This window comes from Myxocyprinus asiaticus, chromosome 43, assembly GCF_019703515.2.
Source record: "Myxocyprinus asiaticus isolate MX2 ecotype Aquarium Trade chromosome 43, UBuf_Myxa_2, whole genome shotgun sequence".
In the NCBI taxonomy this organism is placed as follows: domain Eukaryota; kingdom Metazoa; phylum Chordata; class Actinopteri; order Cypriniformes; family Catostomidae; genus Myxocyprinus; species Myxocyprinus asiaticus.
Genome location: NC_059386.1, coordinates 8,702,096 through 8,725,130, shown reverse-complemented (window position 1 = coordinate 8,725,130; position 23,035 = coordinate 8,702,096). Strand labels below are relative to the sequence as shown.

General features: G+C 37.1%; 1 protein-coding gene across 4 annotated transcripts; it reads right to left on the bottom strand.

Annotated features, from left to right (window-relative positions):
- Positions 1 to 12: 12 nt before the first annotated feature.
- Positions 13 to 21,303, bottom strand: LOC127433756 (uncharacterized protein KIAA1958-like). 4 transcript variants are annotated; one of them, XM_051685935.1, is made up of 7 exons: positions 21,129 to 21,303; positions 19,318 to 19,354; positions 17,959 to 19,015; positions 10,300 to 10,347; positions 9,405 to 9,521; positions 8,940 to 9,257; positions 3,998 to 5,584 (listed from the first exon to the last, which is right to left on the bottom strand). In XM_051685935.1, the coding sequence occupies exons 2-7, from the start codon at positions 19,321 to 19,323 to the stop codon at positions 5,403 to 5,405; spliced, it is 1,728 nt and encodes a 575-aa protein (XP_051541895.1). In that variant the 5' UTR covers positions 19,324 to 19,354; positions 21,129 to 21,303; the 3' UTR covers positions 3,998 to 5,402. The 4 variants fall into 4 exon arrangements, with proteins under 4 accessions (XP_051541893.1, XP_051541894.1, XP_051541895.1 ...); XM_051685933.1 differs by lacking the exons at positions 3,998 to 5,584; positions 8,940 to 9,257; positions 9,405 to 9,521; positions 10,300 to 10,347 and adding exons at positions 13 to 850; positions 1,360 to 1,566; positions 1,709 to 1,888; XM_051685936.1 differs by lacking the exon at positions 10,300 to 10,347.
- Between the last annotated feature and the right edge of the window lie 1,732 nt (positions 21,304 to 23,035).

Genomic DNA, 23,035 nt, shown 5'->3' with positions numbered 1-23,035 from the left:
CATTGATATCATTCTATTTATTACTCAAAATATCAGTCATTGGACTTACTACTTAGTAAACAATGAAGTGCACCATTATTATTTTTCTCACTCTCCACCTTGACAAGCTCAATACATGACACTGATCTGATATTCAGAGAGGAAGAGGTGTCATGGCAAAAAGCACAAACATACACTGTAGTTTGTAAAGGAAGTGTGCATGCAATCATAAAATGGGTAAATCATTATTACCTAATTACCTAAGGTTGTTTAATACATGTTAAGTTTGTTAAACACTGTTCAGGCAAAATTATACTGATACAAGTCATACAAAACAATCATTTGATTAAAATTTAAAAGTGCCAAATTGGCCAATGAAGAGCACAACATTGATATATAAAGTCACCAACACAGAGTTCTGCCAAAAATCGTTCACTTTGTGATCGACCAAGGCAAATGGAAAACGAACAAGGTAGAAATTAGCTAAATACGAGTTGGTTACTTAGAGTGGCAAAAAGACATGTCCACTGTAAAGCAGGTAAGATCAATTTAATTCTTGTGCTTCATTTGCTGACAATCGGGAGAAGTTCCCCCTTTGCTTTCATGCTTTTAATTTTGGCTTTGATGCTGTCATCCATAGCCTGGCGACATCTGACAGCATAGTGGGCCAATGTTTCTTCTTTCTCGTCCCATGGAGGCAAAGCGTGGAAGACTTCAGGTGCCGCCAAACTGAGTTCCGCAATTGCTGCTGTCCTGGAAATGGTGTTGCGGTCCACACCAACTCTGTCAAAAGCCACTTTCATGGATACGCTACGTCGAAACTCTTGTAGTGCGGCCATATATCGTGCAATTACGCCAACAACATTTTTCACTGAAAAAATAGACAAACCATTCCTCAGTGTACAGACTGCAGACAAAATGTAAGAAGTGTTACTAAACTCAGAATAAAAAAATTACTTTTTATAGATTGAGCCTATCTAATAAGCCGTTCACGTTGTGTCAGAATTACCGTAATTACAAGATGGCAATGCAGCCATGATTACTTTAATCAATGAGTGAACATGTCAAATAGCAGGATGGTTACTGAGATTAAGTGAGCAGTATTCGGCTGGTCATGTGAATCTAACATGGCTGCCCCCATTTGCGGACCCTCTCCATGTAGAATAAAACAGCTTTTATAAGGTTACTGATATGACTCAATTCTTCATTTTAATGCGAGTGGTCATGATTTCCTACAAATATTGCAAAATTATAATTCATATCATGAGGAAAAAATTACTGAGTGCACCTTTAAGTATAGCTCACAAAATAATATAAGATAGCTAAACGTTGGCACCCTAAGGCCTCAACATTAAGGCAGACATTACTGACATTACTTACTTCGGACTCGAGTGTTCTCTCCTTCTCTGTTTCTCTTCGATGAAATCTTGATTGTCCTCGGCCTGTCCAGTGGATGTAATTCCACCTCCTCAAAGGAGTCAAAGAGGGCTGGTGACTCATATGGAGTGCCTTCTTCAGGAATGGATGTAATGATCTGATGAGAGCTGCTTGCTTCCATTTGACTTGAAGAATGTGTCCTCCTTTTATCTACCAGAAACAATTCGACAGTTCTTATCGATAATCAAATAACTGGTTGAATCTCCATGCTTGCTTCCATGTCAAATGTAGCTTTCAACAGAATGAATATTCTTCTAATATGGCATATGATGATATTCTAGACAGTGCTCACCTGGCCGCAGTTGGTCTTGCAGGAAGTCACAAATGAGCTCGGCTTTCTTAGTGAGTTCCTGCTGCAGAAGTTCTTTGTCCTGCTTCAGGCAGCTGATGGTGTCACCCATCAGCTCACTTTTGCTTCTCTCAGCCTGCAGCAGGGCTTTCAGTCTCTCTATTTCATAGACAGCTGGAAAAACTGAAATAGAAAACAAGCTTAACCTCTGGAGTTTCTACATGAGCACTGAAAAGATACATCTATATGTAACTTTATGTGGAATTTGAAATCTGATAAAAGAAATAGGGAATAAGAAAAGAGCAATAATATACATTAGAGACATGGGAAATAAAACTGGGAAACCAAAGAAGAATATGTGGCTGGTGATGAACAAATAAAACCCAGGATGTGATATAAAGTGATGTCAGAAAACATAAACTATAATTAAGCAATAAGGTAAGCGGCCCATGTTCTATTGTGAAACTCTATTTAGTCATGGCTAAAGGGTGTTGTTTTTGCATTTATTAAACGGTTACTACATAATGAAAATATTAAGGACACAAAGTCAATTCAGTGTGTTCATTCCACTGGAAGATATAGTTCTTTGCATGTAAATTAAAGTGATAGTTCACCCAAAAATGAAAATTCTCTCATCATTTACTCCCCTTCATGCCATCCCAGATGTGTATGACTTTCTTTCTTCTGCTGAACACAAAGATTTTTAGAAGAATATCTCGGCTCTGTAGGTCCATACAATGCAAATGAATTGTGGACAGAACTTTGAAGCTCCAAAAAGCATTTGATAGATGTGGGTGAGAAACAGATCAATATTTAAGTCCTTTTTTACTATAAATTCTCCTCCCCGCCTAGTAGGTGGCGATATGCACAAAGAATGTGTATCACCAAAAAAAGAAAAAAAAAAAAAAGAAAAAGAAGAAGAATGTGAAAGTGAAGATTTACGGTAAAAAAAGACTTAAATATTGATCTGTTTCTCACCCACACCTATCATATCGCTTCTGAAGACATGGATTTAACCACTGGTGTCCATATTGGTTACTTTTATGCTGCCTTTATGTGCTTATTGGACCTTCACTCACTTGCATTGTTTGGACCTACAGAGCTGAAATATTCTTCTAAAGATCTTAATTTGTGTTCTGCTGAAGACAGAAAGTCAAACACATCTGGGATGCATGAGGGTGAGTAAATAATGAGAGAATTTTCATTTTTGGGTGAACTATCCCTTTAAGGCTAATAGTAGGGCTCTATGGATGCTGTGCAATGAACATATGTTTCTCATCATTATAAGTTATAACTATTTCATGGATTTTAGAATTAGTTAATGCATTATATTAAGACTTCAAACAAGTAAGAAACCAAAAAGCAAAACATATTTGTAGAATACTTCAAGCTTTCTCTTTGAATAATTAATTGTCATTTATTTCCCAGATGAAATGGATATTTATTTGATTTATTTTTTGTAAAAAAATCTGTGCTATTTTTATGAATGTAACAGTAAATCCTCTTTGTGTTTGTATTTGTAAATGTGCATTGTTCTACAATAAATAAATAAAACGATTTTAGCACGGCTGGAACAAATGTACTGACCAATCAACATCCAGGACCAGAACTAATTGTTTTGTAAGTAATAATATAGGAACCATTAAAGCTAAGACACTTTGAATTTGACTTGAGTATTTTTTAAGTTATGAAACATTTTTGCATTTGTATAGAGAGATAATAGAGATAAATCAATGTATGGAAAATAAAGTAAGCTTTTCAACTCATATATGTCTAGCATAGCTTGACAAAAAAAATCCAATGTATCTTTTCAAAGCAATGATTTTCTTTTTTTTTTAAAGTGGATTGGTTGACAAATAAAACTTGTGCTGTCAGTTGATGTGAAACAGCACAGTTTTTACTTGATATATCCATTTGAGATTAATGATTAGTCTTTTTATGAGAGGTCTGAATTTAGCATGATTTTCTTTATGCTATTTTTATTTTATATTTTTATTCTTTGGTCTATTGTTGAACTGTTTAAATACATCTATTTTGTGATAAAAAAAATATTAATTGCTGAATAAAAATGAAAAGACTAACTTTAGAATTAGCTTAAGCACCTCTAAAATAAAGGCAACCAAATCATTAATGCAGAAATAAAATATACTTAAATAAAAAAAATGTAAGCAGTCATGTTTCTTGTGAAATAAGGAAAAAGCTCCTACCTTATAATTAAAATGGTAAGAACATGTACAAATAAGCTAAATCCATTCCAACATCTTATTCAAAGACAAAAATGGATCACAAGCATAACATTTTGATCATTTTATTGTAATGCATCAGAAGACAACAAGACCACTGATGACACACCAGAATGATCGAGAATTTACACACTGAAAACAAACAGATCAGTAATCAGTCTTTGCAGAAGTGCTAAAATAGTTGAGGTAAATACAAAAGACCATTGTAGGTGGGTAAAAAAACGAAATACATAAACTGGTAAATACAAAATAATACACTGAAGGATGCTTGAATCTTATCTGTTCAGAAAAGGCTGTCCTTTCTCATTATCAAAAAAACGGATTGATTCACTGTTCTAGCTCATTTTCTGTATTGTTTCTTTATATTAAACAATTTTAAGCATAGACAATATGGTATGGTATGACACCTGAAAAAATCTTTCACGGAAAACATATTTGGTTGCTAAAAGTAACAGCAAGATTTAAAATAATGGCTGTTCCATTCATTTGCATTAGCAAACCTAAAGTGTCCATCAATTAATACACAAGCCTCATTGAGATCACATCATGGAGTGTCAGTAAAACAATTCTGATTTGATACTTTAAATGCTTTAATATGCTAACAATCTTCCTGCTACATATTGTGACCCACCATGCCAATTAAACATTTCCTCTTTCAACCAAATTTCCCATATCTGGCAGTAATTTTGTATACCGTGGTACAGATGGCAGGTGGAAGCTATATCTTCGCCTCAATAAATATGCAAAGGTAAAGATTAAAATTACAAACATGATATGAGAACAGAAGGCCAATGTAGAAAAAAAGCACAAACTTTGTGTTAACATACCTCATGTCAACTTATAAATCTCTTAAGCCATTTTAAGTCTGTCATGCACAAGCATGGAATGATGGCATTATCAAAAATTTGGTGTGATGCTGATTTTGATAAAAGAGGGAAGCACCGATTCAAAGCTTATGAATAACATCAGCAAATGAATCTACAGATAAAAAGACAAAAAAGCCAATAAAATACAATATAAGGTGGTTTTGATGTAGCTCACATTTTTTCTATATTTTACGATATTGGGTAAGAGTAGAATCCATCAACATGGTTTGACAATGAATAACTTAAAAGTTTTGACTGTTACAATGCTACATGACTAACATAAATAAGCACTAGACTATTCTAAAGCTAATTTAAATGGATAAACAGTTGTGTTGACTAAAGGAGTTGAGTTGAATAACTATCACAGTATAGATTATGTTGGTTTTCTTTAAATGAATGACAATTAAATAGTAAAATGTGTCCGTGAATTGTTCCTCTCTTAGAACTGAATCGACTCTCGCTTATGTCCCAAACGTCGATCAGTAACTCCCTTTCAATCACTGAGACAAAACAATGCTTCCAACAATGTTTTTGTATGTGTGATAATCGTATTTGTCTCTGAATGGAAAGTTTTTGGGGCCTCAACAATTACATATATGAGGGGTCATTTTTTCCTGAAGGTTCATCACAGAAAATAAATGACTCTTGAGAAGATTCTTGCTTCTTTCTCTGGCCAATTCTAAGCCGACATTTATTAATGCAGGCTTTCTTCAGCTTAGATGATTCTACGGGAGTCCATCCGTCAATTGTAGAACAACGTAGAACATATGCTGCGAGGAAAAAATGAAAAACAATTTAATTTCAAAATTATAGAGTCTCTCAGACTAACTGTGGTTACATGATTGGGATGGGCAATTAATCAATTTATTTATTTATATATTTGTGATGATTTTGCTGGCAATATGAAATTAAAGGAACATCTTGAATATCGCAATGACTTTAATGCGATTTATATTCAGCCATTAAGTTTCCTTAAGACTGTTATTAGACTAGATTTACGATCCTTCCTTGTCTCGCGACTTACGAGTATTAGATTGTTAAAACAGGATGTTTTAATAGCGCTGCTGATTTGAACTTCAGTGGCAAATATGTCGTTAAAGTAGGTAAGTTTGATTCATTTCTGTGAATCAGTTACCGTTTCAACCAGGGATGGGCACGAGTACTCAAGTACTCAGAAGTGATGATTGATAATGGTCATGTGTTACGTAACTTTTCACTAAATTCGAAACTCAGCAAGAACTATACACAAACATGTCAAAGAGGGGCTTTATTTTTTATTATGAGATTATGTCATTACTTTCAACAGTACCTTGAGGTCTGAATCATCACAGCAACAACTCCAACACAGCACACCATGACTTTTTGTTTGGGGCGGAGACAGCGCACAACACTGGAGAAGCGCACACAGCACACACACCAGGCGAGTTCTTCCTTTCAAACAGCTAGACGGAGCGCAGCTGAATGGAACAGATCGTAGGGTCTACGAAACTATTTTCAACTTAACATGGTATATTAAAAAACGATGGTTATGGTGACTCCGGTCAATCCAACCGCAGTTTAAAAATATACGTTTCAGCCAGCCATGGCGAAACAGGCATGTGCATATTAAGATAATTACGGTGACATAAAGGAAGAGCAAAGGGACATGCTTTATGCTTTTTCTTTCATTGAGTTGGCCAGCGAGTCTTCACATAATGACAAAATGTGATACATTATATTTTGATTCTGCCATCTTTTGTACTTTTTGTAATATACTACGTTATAACAGCCTATAATTATGAATATGCGAGACACTGGAACAACACCGAAATGCAATTCAGAAGCCAAAGCCATCTTTTGATCAACAACTGACTGTAAAGAACAGAAAATATATTAAAAGAGACATTATTCAATGACAAATGGGTTGCGTGAATCTCGTCTTTGGACACACATTACACAGAACGAGTCAAAGCAAAACTTTTACTCTCAACAGTGAAAGGATCTAGTGATGAACTTCTCCACTATAGTACTCAATCAGTGGCGAATTAAATCTGAACATTTACCAGCCACTGGCTAATCACAGAAATTTTAGTCACATAGAGTGAAATTTGGTCACATATCAAGTGATTGAATCACATTATAGAGGGTTATGGAGTAAAAGATCGATCTTGGGATTTTGAATATTACATTTTAGAATCAATATCAAGATCACAATATTTTCATGATGCATCGAAAAAACTCTTTTTTTTATCCAGCACTAATTTATCTATATCATCAAAATAAACTGAGAAATATTAAGACAATATTGACAGAAAAAAAGACTGAATAGATATTAGTGATGTCATATCGATAATTTTTTGTTTTAATAATTTTTTTTTATTTTCTCCCCTTTTCTCCCCAATTTGGAATGCCCAATTCCCAAAGCGCTCTAAATCCTCGTGGTGGCGTAGTGACTCACCTCAATCCAGGTGGCAGAGGATGAATCTCAGTTGCCTCCACATCTGAGACCGTCAATCCGCACATCTTATCACGTGGCTTGTAGAGCATGTTACCGCGGAGACGTAGCGCGTGTGGAGGCTTCATGCTATTCTCCGCGGCATCCACGCACAACTCACCACGTGCCCCACCAAGAGCGAGAACCACATTATAGCGACCACAAGGAGGTTACCCCATGTGACTCTACCCTCCCTAGCAACCAGGCCAATTTGGTTGCTTAGGAGACCAGGCTGGAGTCACTCAGCACGCCCTGGATTCAAACTCACGACTCCAGGTGTGGTAGTCAGAGTCTTTACTCGCTGAGCTACTCAGGCCCCCCTAACATATTGATTATTGATCGACGAGTTATTTTATCGATACATTTTTGAGTCATCAATATATTAAAATTAGCCGACATATGCATGCTTTCCAATTCACTCAATTGGCCTCTGTTTAACAGTCTGGCGTGATAGTGTTGGGAGACCACAAGAGGGTGATTTAACATTTACTGAAGCCGGTCACTGGGTAAGAAAGGGTGAACAGATGTATCACACACAGAGGATGAGCTGATGCGGCGCAGTTGAAGGCAGTCCAAAGTTACGAAGGTTTTTGTACTTCTTCAAGAATGAACAAAATGATGTTGATGAGTTTGCAGGTTAGTGTAAGAAACTGGTTTAACTTTGCAAACTGAACGATTAGAATTATTAAACAATATCTCTGTGTGTAGCCTTGAATAGGTCTTTTATTCAAGCTGTCAAACCACAAAACGACATACTTGTACCTGAAATTACATTGTGTAGGCTATATGAAAGATACATATGAACAATATATCATCCAGTGATGGCTAGAGTAAATAATCTTTGTCCTTTGATAATGATTTGGGTCGAATTTAATGGAAAACTATGCAAGTTGAGCTCCGTGGCACAGCAGAATTTTGATGCCGAGCATTGCCGGTGTATGCGTACCTTTGTAGAAAATATCTGTTACGAATTTTAGAACGTGCCATGTCGTCTGCCAGAAGAGTCGGTGTGCGACCCCCTTTAATTTACCCTGCCGCTCACACTTTACCAAAGTTGTGTTGAGAAATATGTTTGAAAAGACAAAGACTATTGTGCAACGAGCAGCCCAATTTATATCTGAAAAAAATCCTGATATATCATCTGGAAAATCTCAATGCGTGAAAAATGAATCGATCGCCAGCCTAAATATTAAAAGGTATTAAAAGATATAAAAATATTAAAAGAAAATACTGAGAAATCATTTTTTTACGGGCCCACTTTATATTAGGTGTCTTTAACTACTATTTACTAACATTGAAATAAATACTGTACAATACAATGTATTTATTGTGTAACTACATGTTGTTCTGCAAAATTCTCACAAGATTCACATTTGCTGCTACTGAGGTTGAGGTACAGGTAGATTTAGGTGTTAGGGTAGGGTTAGGTTAAGGATTAGGGTTTATGTTTACAGTGCAACTACAAATGTAATTAAATTCAGGTACTTTAAATGTAAGTACAATGCAACAACACGTATGTGTACATTATATCAAATGCTTACTACTTGGTAGTTAAAGACACCTAATATAAAGTGGGTCCTTTTTAGCTGTATCTCCATTTGAAATTCCATTAGAAATCCGTAAAACTTGGCCATCCAATTTAAAATACTTACACATAATCCCATCCACTCTTCTTCTGTCTAAGATCTTCTTGCCGTCAGGTACTTTTCCTCTCTTCCCAAAAGCGACCGCTCCATTGAGGTCCTCCTCACTGAAGAAGTGTTCAAACAGCAGGTGAAAGAGTCTCATGCTGTCCTGTCTTGACTCCTGCAGCATGGACGCCAGTTTGTAGTGCGGCAGGTAGAGCCCACTTCCTGGAAACAGCTCCTGCTCACCCATTCGGGCTGGATTGGACAAAGGCATCTGCGTTCTCTCGTGAAACACGAGAACTCGATCAATGACTGTCTGCAGGTTTTGTAGAGTTATAGTATCTGCATAAACAATGAGACATAAATGAAAAATATTTTACCTTATGACATAACTAATGGTGCATCAATCACAATGACATTTATTTTGTACTATTGTTTCTTTGAGGTTGGGCTTGTTATTTTTCATGTTTCATTGGTCTGCAAGCTCACCTATGCTTGTTATAAACTCTTCCAGGTGTTTTCTCTCTTCAAAATACCTCTCACTGTTTGGACTGAGGTCTGATTGACAGAACTCCTCTGAGCTTTGTGCAGCTGGTATCAAATGTTCTGTAATACATCAAATAAGCAATTTTAGGAGCAAAAACTCTTCCCTCCTCAGTACTCTATTGCAATACTATTGGAAATCAACAGCCAGAAACAAAATACACAAAGCTTCAAATAAAATGTGTTTCTCCACACAACATCACAATGACTGTGAAAGACTGGTGTGTATATCAATTCACACAACTGCCAAGTCCACAGACAATAAAGCCAGTTTCATCAGAGAAATTTTATTTTATTTGCAATGATGCAAAGTTTCTTCCAAATTCATTTGCCTCATGCAAATTCTTCCATTATAAATATAAATACACAGGGGAAATTCTTGTAGCGTACTACAGTACAGCTATTAATATAGTATTAGATTGAATCTCATGAAACTTCCCAAATGAATTACTATAATACAATATATATATATTATATATATATTATTATTTAAATTGGCATACATTAAAAACTCTACAACAAAATACTACCATGATGTTTAAATACTTACAATTTAATTAATAATTATTTAATGAAATGAAGTAATGAAAATGAGATTTTTGCATTACAGTAATCATATGGTAGTGCTTAATTGTCATGAAAATAATCAGAATTCAAAAACAGGCTTCATTTTTCATTAAGCACAATACAATTCCTTATTTCTTTCTTTTGATTTTGGGGTAAAATATTACCTGGATGACCCAAGACAGGTTTCGTGAGATTCACCCATTAATAAAGTAATTAAAATAGCAATATTTGTTTTGTATAACAAAGACATGTCAAACTTCTTGCACAAACTAACCATGGAGGGCTTTAAAAATCGCAGCATAATCCATCTTCTCTTGTGGACCTGTAAACAGAATAAAATTATAAACTGTCCTCAAAAAATGGATTATTAATATTCTCTTAATTTATAAGCATTTTCATGCATGCTTATAATAAATAATATAAGATTTTAACAAAATTAAATCTACTGACATACATTTTTCTCTCAATAAAGAGAGAAAGTGTCGAGAACACTCACCTGTTATTTTCGTTCGGTTTATTTGGAGTTAAAGCAATAACAGCACCATCCATTTCCATCTTGAGAGAAATTTCAAATATGACTTGAGATAACTGCTTAATGCTTTATTACAGACTATCTTACTAAGACAAAGTCTGTGTGATGTTGAATTCATTCACGATGCTATGTAGAGAGCTAATAACTTCCAAGATATCATTAGTTTAATATCATTTCTAAAAACAACATACAGAGATACTACAGTTTTATTTCATAGCTACCATTAAAACAAAAGCAAGCTATTAAAAAAAACAAAAACAAAAACAAAAAAACAAATCTGATAATCTGCTTCCAGTATCGGATTGATATCGATACCAATAAATAAAATAATAAAACTGCAAGAGCGTAACAGTCTGGTTCCGTAAGTAAAACTCCCATTCAATTTCTCCATAGAGGAACAAATTTTTAATGCTAACTTACTAACCTTTAAAGACAGACCTACCATGAGCTTTAAGTTTGTAAATCAATGGTATATGCTTCCATTGAAGCCATCAGTCTGCGTTATTTCAACTTCGTGTTTATTAGCTGAATTTCTGGTGAAGAACTACACTACCCATGAATCCTGAGGAAAGAGATCCACCAATCAGAGAATCACAGCAAACAAACCACGCCAAACAAGCTATGCAGCGTCCGCACACCCCCATGATGCACTGTGATTGATGCAATCAAAGTCTCCCTACACTCTCAAACTACTTAAATACTTGTATACACTGATGAACCAAAACATTATGACCAACTGCCTAATATGCTGTTGGTCCTCTGTGTGCCACCAAAACAGCGCCAACTCACCGAGGCATGGACTCTACAAGACCCCTGAAGTTGTCCTTAGGTATCTGGCACCAAGACATCAGCAGCAGATCCTGTAAGTTGCGAGGTGGAGTCGCCATGGATCGGACTTATTGGTCCAGCACATCCCACAGATGCTCAATTGGATTGAGATCTGGGGAATTTGGAGGCCAGGGCAACACCTTGAACTCTTCATCATGTTCCTCAAACCATTCCTGAAAAATGTGTGGAGTGTGGCAGGGCGCATCATCTTGCTGAAAGAGGTCACTGCCATCAGGGAATACCATTGCCATGAAGGGGTGTACCTGGTCTGCAACGATGTTTAGGTAGGTGGCATGTGTCAAATTGACATCAACATGAATGGCCGGACCCAGGGTTTCCCAGCAGAACATTGCCCAAAGCATCACACTCCTTCCACCGGCCAGTAGCAGTTTCAACCACCACGCAAGACACCGAGTCAAGTTAAAAAGAACTTCAGGTCTCAAAAACGCATGTCAAGACACTGCATTCTGTTTCATTCGTTGAGATGTCAAGATTGTTTTTAGCAAAGGTTTCACAATTTTTTTTTTAATGTTCTGGACAAGTTCAGCTTGCAAAGAGGTTCCTGTTACAATGCCCACCCCAGCATTCAACCCCCAACCAAATTAACAAAACATAATAAAAAACGTGGACAAAACACAAAAACAACAGAACAAAACTCCAATAAGCCTCCATCTATGCTTTACCACTAGACTCAGGTGTAAAAGTTTGTTCTTTAACAAAGTCCAAGAAGGAGCTCAAGGTCTTCTGGAAGGACTCAGGGGATCCTGTTAGTGAAAACCTAAACTTTTCAAACCTGATACACTGAATGATCTCCTGGATCAAGCTGTCATATGTGGGAGGAAAGGCATGTTTCCATTTAAGAAGAATAGCCCGCCTGGCTATTGTGGTATGGTGGTAAAGGCAATAACAAGCTGCGCTGATCTCAGGGGAACACCAAATAAAGCTGTTAATGGGTTAGGGTCAATATCTGTGTTAAGAGCCCATTGAAAGGTATCAAATATCCTTAACCAAAAATCTGTCAGCCACGGGCATGTCCAAAACATATGTAAATGCTTGGCTGGAGATTGCTTACATCTGTTTTTAGAAGAAATGATAGAAATGATACAATCATTTCTATTCTATCCGAAAACATTTTGGCCAACTGAACGTTGGTTAAATGGGCTTTATGAACCACCTTACACTGCAATAGACCGTGCCTGCCACATATGAATGAGGAGTGTACCAACTCTAGTATGCCACTCCACTGATCGTCCAAAATAGAAATTCCCAGATCTTGCTCCCAGGAGCCTTTGAGAGATGCAATGGGATTTGCATTTAAGGAACTGATTAGGTTATAGGTGACTGATATAAGTTGTTTATGGGTATCACTTAGTGTAAGAAAATTATCAATTTGTGATTCAGGGGGATGGTTAGGAAAATGGGAAAACTGATTCTTTACAAAATGCCTGATTTGAAAGTACCGAAAAAGGTGGCTGTTGGGTCTCATAAATTTAGTGGACAATGTTGCAAAGGAAATGAAAACACCATCTTTGTACAAATCACTAATGGAGGTAAGGCCATTAGTCGACCATAAGAGGAAAATAGAATCGGATACAGATTTTTTTTTTTAAATAGGGGTAAGAATAGAAGCTCTGTGTAAGCTGTAATGTTTTCGGAATTTAAACCAAATTCTAACGGTGCTAGTGACAACTAATCTGAAATTAACCGCCAAAGGGAACTGAGAGCAAATTACAGAATACAATGAACTCTGAGATGGTGAAATCTCTGTATGGACCCAGGGCAAACAAATATTGGGTTGAATAAAATTTTTACAATAAAGGAGTTTGTTAATGTTACAAGCCCAATAGTATTGACAAAAACTGGGAAGTGCAAGGCCCCCTTCGGACTATGGAATTTGAAGAACTGATCTCTTCAGACACGCAGGTTTGTTTCCCCATAGAAATGAGTGTAGGAGGCCATCAAAGCAGGTAAAGAAAGACTTATTGGGGGCCTGGGTAGCTCAGCGAATAAAGACGCTGACAACCACACCTGGAGTCATGAGTTCGAATCCAGGGCGTGCTGAGTGACTCCAGTCAGGTCTCCTAAGCAACCAAATTGGCCCAATTGATGGGGGGGTAGAGTCACATTGGGTTAACCTCCTCGTGGTCACTATAATGTGGTTCTCGCTCTCGGTGGGGCATGTGGTGAGTTGTGCGTGGATGCTGCGGAGAATAGCGTGAAGCCTCCACATGTGCTATGTCTCCGCGGTAACGTGCTTAACAAGCCATGTGATAAGATACGCAGATTGACGGTCTCAGACATGGAAGCAACTGAGATTCGTCCTCTGCCACCCGGATTGAGGCGAGTCACTGTGCCACCACGAGGACTTAGAGCGCATTGGGATTTGGGCATTCCAAATTGGGGAGAAAAGGGAAAAAAAAAAAAGAAAGACTTATTGATGTAAATTGGAATGTGTTGAAACAGATGCATGAGTTTTGACAAAGTGATCACTTTAATCAGATTGACCCAGCCCATAAGGGATAAGGGAAGAGAGGCCCGCCAAGACATATCCGATTTAAATTTATCTTCTAATGAGTGAACATTTTTGACGAACAGATCTTTATAGGAATCAGTAAAGAAACCCCCCAGATATTTAAATCCTTCATAATTTAAAGGGAAATTTGGAATGAGGGATGTCCCTCACCTTGGAATGAACAAAAAACAACACATTTTTTGGTAAATTTATTTTATACCCTGATAATTGACTAAATTTATCAATAATGTCCAAAACTATGGGTAGAGAAGAAACGTGTTTTGAAACGAATAATAAGAGGTCATCTGCATAAAGAGAAAGTTTTTGAACTAAGCCGTTTCACGAGATGCCCACAAATCCATCATGGCTCCGGAGCCAGATAGCCAAAGGTTCTATGGCTAGATTAAAAATAATAGGGGAAAGGGGACATCCCTGCGATTACTACTGTTACAATGTTTAACATGATTCCAGATCGTTCTGCACCAAGCATAGTTTCAGCGCTTGACAAACGGCAATGTTTTTTTCCCCTTCTGCTCTAGTGTGCTAAGGGTCCTCAGAAATCGTAAACCCACCACTGCCACCGGCTTGTCGTCTTCCCACAGTGCATCCTGGTGCCACCACTTCCCCAGGTAAACACCGCACATGTACATGACCATCCACGTGACTTTCATCCACTGCTCCAACGTCCAGTTCTGACGCTCACGTGCCCATTGTAGGTGCTTTTGACGGTGGACAGGGGTCATCATGGGCACTCTGAACAGTCTGTGGCTACACAGCAGGGTGCGATGCATTGTGTGTTGTGACACAATCCTCCAGTAATCATCATTAACATTTTGTGTGACTTGTGCCACAGTAGACCTTCTGTTGGTTGGGACCAGACCGGGATAGCCTTCGTTGCCCTCATGCATAGATGAGCCTTGGGCGCCCAACACCCTGTCGCCGGTTTGTGCTTTGTCCCTCCTCGGACCACTGTCGGTAGGTACTCACCACAGCTGACCGGGACCACCCCACAAGCCTTGCTGTTTCAGAGATGCTCTTACCCAGTCGTGTGACCATAACAGTTTGTCCCTTGTCAAAGTCATTCAGGTCTTTACTCCTGCCCATTTCTTCTGCATTCAACACGTTGACTACGAGAACTGATTGTTCGCTTACCATCTAATCTACCCAGACCTTAACATGTGGCCTTGTTAAGAGATGATCAACGTTATTCGCTTCACATGTTAGTGGTCATAATGTTTTGTCTCATCGACATATATCTGAATTATTTTGCAATAAACTTTAAAAATATTGTTTCTATACTTAAAATCATCATCTTTTAATTGTAACTAACTTGCCAGCAGTCTTGTACCTGTCTTTTTGCTTGTTTTGTTTTCAAAATTTTTTTTGGCTATAAATCAAAGTTTGTAAAGTTGTGATTTACCTTGGAGCTGGATGGTTTGGTTCACGGCTTAGAACTCTTTTATTTAATGAAATAGTGAAAAATACTTCCGGAACCAAGATGGCCGAAAAGGTGGGCAGGCATTATTGTGCTCTATACCGATATATATTCACAGATATATCCCTACTACCAACCAAAATTCAGACACTAGACACTACGATATTAAAAGTGGATTTAAAAAATGCCATATCTAATTTGCCATATGTTGCCTGCTGCAATCCACAAATTATGCTTTCTCCATTTACAATACATTTGACATTTATGCATTTGACAGACACTTTTATCCAAAGAAAATCTGAATTTCTAGGTATACATTTTATCACATGTGTGTTCTCTGGGAATCAAACCTATGACCTTGCTGTTGCTAGCACCATGCTCTACCAGTTAAGCTACGAGAAAACTCGCCATATGTCTTCTTTTTTTTCTCAAAGGAAAGATCCTCAATGCAAGGGGCTGTTATAAATCCAACTTGTATGCAGCATCCATATTTAATGTTATATTACATAAAACTGTATTTTCTTTAATGGGTTAATTCTCTTTCCTTTTTTAAAGAAAACATGTAGCAGATTTTTACCCTTACCATACATAATTGCTTTAAAGCTGCATTTTCTCTTTTCTGATTATTGTCAGGCTTGATCTGCATCTGAGGTTTCAACAACAGCATGTCTATTTCATGTCTACTGTATACAAATGTAGTGTATTTTCACTTCTGCGGTGTAAAATATTAGATTTATGGTCTTGACTTAGATGCCGCCATAAACGTAATTAAGAAAATTAACGTGAGCGTACACTCCACGCCCAGGCCACTCACTATATCACACACACTGCACACACAAAAATACGTGCAGTATTTCCTAAACCAAGTCTTTGCGTTTTTGTGTGTTTTTGTATTTCATCTATGCAAGTACATTATATTTGAACATAGATTTTTGCTGAGGTTGTAGGTCTATACATTTGCACTTCAATTCAGATTCTACACATTCAAAACATATTTGCTTTTAGGGCATACAAATGTGGTTTTCATTATTATATAGTCATGTACAATCATTCAATTTGCATTCAGTAAATGTTCATAATGAATTAAAGGAATATTCTGGGTTCAATACAAGTTAAGCTCAATTGACAGCATTTGTGGCATGGTGTTACCACAAAACAAAAATACAAAATACAAAAAATAAAGCAGCAAAAATAGAGTTTACAACTAGGCACTTACAATAAAAGTTCATGGGGAAAATGTTATAGGGTTTAAAGGCAGAAATGTGAAGCTTATTATTTTATAAAAGCACTTAAATTAATTCATCTGTTAAAGCTTGTGTATTATTTGAGCTGTGAAGTTGTTTAAATCATTTTTACAGTCCTTTTATGGTTTTAAGGTTTGTTGACATTACAGCGTCATGGCAACGAAGTTGTAATATTGGCTATAACTTTGCACAGAAAAGGTTAGCAAGTGATTATCACACTAAAATCATGTTTACACACATATTGTTCTTGTGGCTATACTTCTGAAACAGTGAGTATTTTAACGTTTACAGATTGGCCCAATTAACTTCCATTGTAAATGTCTCACTTTAACCCAGATTTTTGTTTTTTTTTAAAGAAAAGGAGCAAGTCAAAATTAATTTTTGTGGTAATCAACATTATGCCACAAATGCTGTTGACTGAGCTCAACTTGTATTGAACCCGGAATATTCCTTTAATGTACACTTCATAAATCCTAATAATCTTAAACATATAAAAACATAATAATATACATATAAAATAAATATTTGCAGTAACACTGGAGCTATCTATCTATTCATTTACACCTAGTCCAACACTGGAGTTCCCGTTTATTTTAATTTTTTGTTATACATTTTTAGTAAATGTTAAAACCAAACTTAATGTACACTTTATAAAGCCTAATAATTTTAAATATATAAAATATTAATCATGATACTACTACTACTAATAAAAATTATATAAAATAAATATTTGCAGTACCTCTGGAGCTATCTATATATTTACGCCTAGATCAACAGTGGACTTCTATTTTTACCACAGGAAGAGTCCACCTTCATGTTAACCCACTTGAGATCATTAAATTGAAATGCTCATTTTCACTATTTATAACTTGTCAGACTCTCATAACAATCATAGACATTCAAATACCAAACAGTGGCCACTCAAAAAGTGTTTAGACACTTAACGCCAGACTTAAAAATGTATGAATGTCTTTGCATAACATATCAAACTAAGTGGCATTCATTTTCAAGAAAGAACAAGCACACTTTAAGCAAAATATTTTACAAAAATAAAGTTGTTTGGTTTTAAGTGATAAAACGAGAGATTTTCTTTTCAAAATTAAAACAAAAACTCTTTTTGGTTATCAACGTTAGAGGAGCATGTCCATAGTTAATGTAATGAACAACACCAGCGGTTCCTCTACCTGAGTGAATTTCATACATCCACTGAAAATGAGCCTGACACCAGTTGGTTTTAAGATTTTGTTGTAAGTGTGGCTCAAGTGTCCAAATACTTTTTGGGCAAAAAACATAGTCGATTTTCATCAACCAAACACATGCTGAGTTACTTAAAACCAGATATATGTTCTTGTATTTCATTTCTTGCAGATAAAGTTCTTTACCTGTGTTGTCTCCTCTAGCTTCTCCACTAAGTGCCTGCGCTGCTAGAAGATCCATCTCAGGGTTTCCACCAATTGACGCCTCTCCATAAGACAACGAAGACCTGGGATATTCATCCCTATGTAGGACCCCCATAGCGTCAATCCTTCCAGAATGGGGTAAAGCTGCCACAGTTTGACTGCATGTCGGGTTTGAGTTCACGTGCATTTTGTTCTGAGTAACGTGGTATGGTGCCCGCAAGGGTTTCAACATGGATGGAGAAGAGTTTTCAAGCGGAGAGGAGGACACCCCTATGGAGTCACCGTCTACGGAGGAAGGCTTTTGAGATGCCGAAGACCTAGATGAAGGTCTGGCCTGGGGGTTTGGCCTGGGCGACTGTGTAACCCCAGTAGTTGACCGGTTACCCTCAGAGTTGCTTGCCATCTGTGGATTGGCCACACTGTAATAGTCTTCACCCCTTTCCTGTTTGATCTTCTTCAACGCTGGGTCAGTGGGATTCTCATGTCCTGGTCCTTTACTGGGTCTTTTTCTGGGTGTGACGTTAGGAGTGTGGTTGGGCTCATAGTCGCCCTCTTCATCAGTAGCAGACGACTCGCAAACTATGTCATAGATGTTGTTGTTGTATTCCTCACCATTGTCGTCCATCTCCGAAGGTTCGCTGCAGTTGGAAATGTCACAAGAATCATGAATCTGACTGGAATCGCCTTGACTGGAATTGCCTTTGCTCTTTCCGGCATTGCCATGGAACCGTTCTGCTGAGGTGTTCTGTATGGCAGCGGCTGCCTGCATAATACTGTCTGTATTGATGCTCCGGCTGTTTTGGTAAGACATGCTTTCCTTGTATCCTGTTTTGCAGGCGTTATTAAGTGGCCAGTGGTAGGCATGGCCAGCGCTGCAGCCCCACAGAGCGGTGAAGGTACCATGTGAGCCTTCGTTGAGCAGGTGTTTCAGGTTGGGGATAAGAGTGCAGATAGTTCCATGACTGTGGGCCCATTTCACCAATTTCGCCAGGTTTTCAGAGGAAGTGTGCAAGCAGTCTTCCATGTTGTGCGCCTTCCCCTGGGACGAGAAGATTGTTTTTTTTTAATACAAACCGTCTTTGAATATGATCCAGTTAGTCAAAGTGCAATGGTGTTTGGAACCCATTTTACTTAGGTAATGTAACATATTTCAGGATGAAAAAGGACATTTAATGAGAAAATAAATAATGTACAGTGAGGCATGATTTTATCCATTGGGAATTGTTTGGATTGTGAAAAGTAGGAGTTCCATACCAGTTGGTAGTTGATTATGAATAATTGTGGATTGTGCTGCAAGGAATAGTTCACCCAAACATTGCAATTCTATCATTATTTACTCACCTTCATGTCTTTCCAAACCCATATGACTTTCTTTCTCCTGCAGAACACAAAAATATATACATTTAAAACAATGTCATGTTCGCTGATCTCCATACAATAGCAAATCACATGTGGCCACATGTCAGTAACATCAAACGTCATTGGTTCTTGTGCATTTTGTGCATCTGATGCATAACATGGGACTTTTAAGTACAACCAAGCCCGAGTAGCAACGGGGACTCTTATTTTAAAATGACGAAATGATGAAAAAACTATCGGCAACTATCGACATACATTTTTGCCTATAACCGATAGTTCCAGAAACCGATATATTGGTCTTCCTCTACTTCTTAATATATCTCCTTTTGTGTTCCTCAGAAAAAAGAAAGTCATATGGGTGTGGAACAATATGAGCATGAGTAAATAATTACAAATTGTTCATTTTTTAGTAAACTTATTAAGTTATTACATTTTGATGAAAATGTTTTCCCCTTTGGAATAACATGCACAATAACACCTGAAATTGCACTTACAGTGGAAGTGAATGGAAGGGCCAATTTTCGGAGGGTTTAAAGGCAGAAATGTGAAGCTTCTAATTTTATAAAAGCACTTGCTTTAATTCTTCTGTATTATTTAAGCTGTAAAGTTGTGTAAATTGTGGTTTTTGCGGGATTACGTTGTTACGTCATCATTGCAACAAAGTTGTACAATTTTATATAACTTTACAACGAAAAGGTCAGTATGTTGACTCCAGCCAGGTCCCCTAAGCAACCAAACTGGCTTGGTTGCTAGGGAGGGTAGAGTCACATGGGGTAACCTCCTCATGGTTGCTATAATGTGGTTCTCGCTCTCGGTGGGGCACGTGGTGAGTTGTGCGTGGATGCCGTGGAGAATAGCGTGATGCCTCCACACGCGCCATGTCTCCGCGGTAACGTGCTCAACAAGCCACGTGATAAGATGCGTGGATTGACGGTCTCAGACGCGGAGGCAACTGAGATTCGTCCTCCGCCACCCAGATTGAGGCGAGTCACTATGCCATCACGAGGACTTAGAGCGCATTGGGAATTCCATATTGGGGAGAAAATATGTGTGTATATATATATATATATATATATATATATATATATATATATATATATATATTTAATATATATATATATAAAAAGGTCAGTAAGTGATTTTATCACAATAGAATCATGTTAACATAAATATTGTTTACGTCTTGGCTATACTTTTGAAACAGCTTTTTTTGAAAGAAAAAAGAAAAGGAGGGACCCAAGTTTAAATTAATTTTTGCGGTATTAAAAATCTTATATTAAAATAGTCACATATATCAGGGGAGTGAGGGAATAAGACTTTTAGTTTCAACTACGGCCGTTTTAAATTTTTGTCAGTCTTCAGATGACTATTTTATTCACTAAAAGGCTGATGAAAGGAAACTGTAATAACAGTGAAAATATTCTGACAATGGTACTAATGAGTAATATACTCATATAGCATGGTATTTACATGATACTTCAAAGGAAACCATTATACATGTGCAAAAAAACAACATGTAACTACTATCATACATGTGTTAGCTCTATTTTGATCAGTTTTATCAAACATAAAATCGTTGATATCTGAAATTATCTTTCGTGCCAAATGTCAATGTGTCTCTGTCTCCAAACGCAGTGAGCTGCCTAACTAGCCCGTAATTTATGTCGTCATAGTCGCATTAGTGAATCGAATGCTGTTTGTGTAGACAGTTCGCTCTGTTTTGAGGCACAGCCCTTGTGTCCGTATATCTGCATACATAAACACACAAAGAGCACGATAAAGCATTCTCATACCTTCATACAGGAGAAATATTCTCCAATAACCGCTCACATATGCTGTTCGCTGCCTCTTTGTTCGATATCAAGCATCATTTGATAACGAATACTTTTAATTCATCCGCGGTTCTTCAATATTTTACAGTTATTTTATACAAAAGCCATTAATTTTAATGGACGTGCAGCGGGCACTTCCGCAACCGCCGGAAGTACGTATCTGTGAGATACGGAGTGCGTGCATGTGTGATTTTAGGTTCTGATAAGAATAAAACAATAAATAAAAAAAATAAAAAAACACTTGTTATTTGATAACTATAATTTGTTGTCAAATATTCTAGATGCCCCCTGTTGATGCACGTTTTATTATTTTATCTTTAGAGTTTGTTGTTTTAGTGCGCCGAGCACTCCCATGTAAATTACAATTTACTCTCCCTTATGTCGTTGCAAATCTGTAAGACTTTCTTATGAGGAGCACAAAAAGAGATGTTTTAATAAATATAGTTTTGTGACTTCTTCAATACAATGGCAGTGGATAGCTCCTTAAAGGATTTACACAATTAACTATGATTTAAAAATGTTTTATTTAGCACCTATTTTGTCAAAGATGATTGACGTGCAGCTCTGGGCACATGAAGAAATGACACTAGTGCAGTAATTTATAATGATTCTTCAAATATTTAAAATGTGACTTTTAGACCCACAGTGTAACAAATAGTTTATTCTTTTAACCGAGCCTATTCAAATTGCAATCTTGTGAACATTCTTTATATCTTCGGGTGTATAAAACCGAGGTTTCTCAGGGTTTACTCACTCAGACAGACATACAATGATAGATAGATAGATAGACAGACAGACAGACAGACAGACAGACAGACAGATAGATAGATAGATAGATAGATAGACAGACAGACAGATAGGCAGACAGATAACAGACAGACTATGATAGATAGACAGACAGATAGATAATAGACAGATAGATAGACAGACAGACGATGATAGACAGATTGATAATAGACAGATCTGTCTATTATCAATCTGTCTATCATCATCTGTCTGTCTATCTATCTATCTGTCTGTCTATCTTCGTCTGTGATAGCTAGCTATCTAGAAGGACAGATGATGATAGATGGATAGACAGATAGACAGTCAGATGATAATAGATAGACAGACAGACGATGATAGACAGATTGATAATAGACAGACAGATAGATAGATGATAGCTAGCTAGAAAGACAGACAATGATAGATGGATAGACAGACAGACAGATAGATATTAGACAGACAGACTGATAGATATTAGTCAGACAGATGATAGCTAGCTAAATAGAAAGACAGATGATGATAGATGGATAAATACTATAGATTGATAGATGGACAGACAGATAGATAATAGACAGACGATGATAAATGGATAGATACTATAGATAGATTGATAGACAAACAGACAGATAATAGACAGACTATGATAGATAGACAGACAGATAGATAACAGACAGACAGATAGATAATAGACAGACAGATAGATAGATGATAGCTAGCTAGCTAGAAAGACAGATGATGATAGATGGATAGATACTATAGATAGATTGATAGATAGACAGACAGATAGATAATAGACAGACTATGATAGACAGACAGATAGACAGACAGACAGATAGATAGATAGATAGATAGATAGATAGGTAGACGATGACAGATAGATAATAGACAGACAGATAGATAGATCCTGACTGGCTGCATCTCCGCCTGGTACGGCAATAGCACCGCCCACAACCGCAAAGCACTGCAATGGTTGTGGTGCGAACTGCCAGACACATCATCAGAGGTGAGCTTCCCTCCCTCCAGGACATATATACCAGGCGGTGTGTGAAAAAAGCTCGGAGGATCATCTGAGACTCCAGCCACCTGAGTCATGGGCTGTTCTC

Coding starts and splice junctions, on each gene's coding strand:
- LOC127433756 (XM_051685933.1), bottom strand. Junction 1,889..17,958: donor AGCTAGAGGAGACAACACAG/GTAAAGAACTTT, acceptor TTTCTATTTCAG/TTTTTCCAGCTGTCTATGAA. Junction 1,567..1,708: donor GCAAGACCAACTGCGGCCAG/GTGAGCACTGTC, acceptor TGTTTCTGGTAG/ATAAAAGGAGGACACATTCT.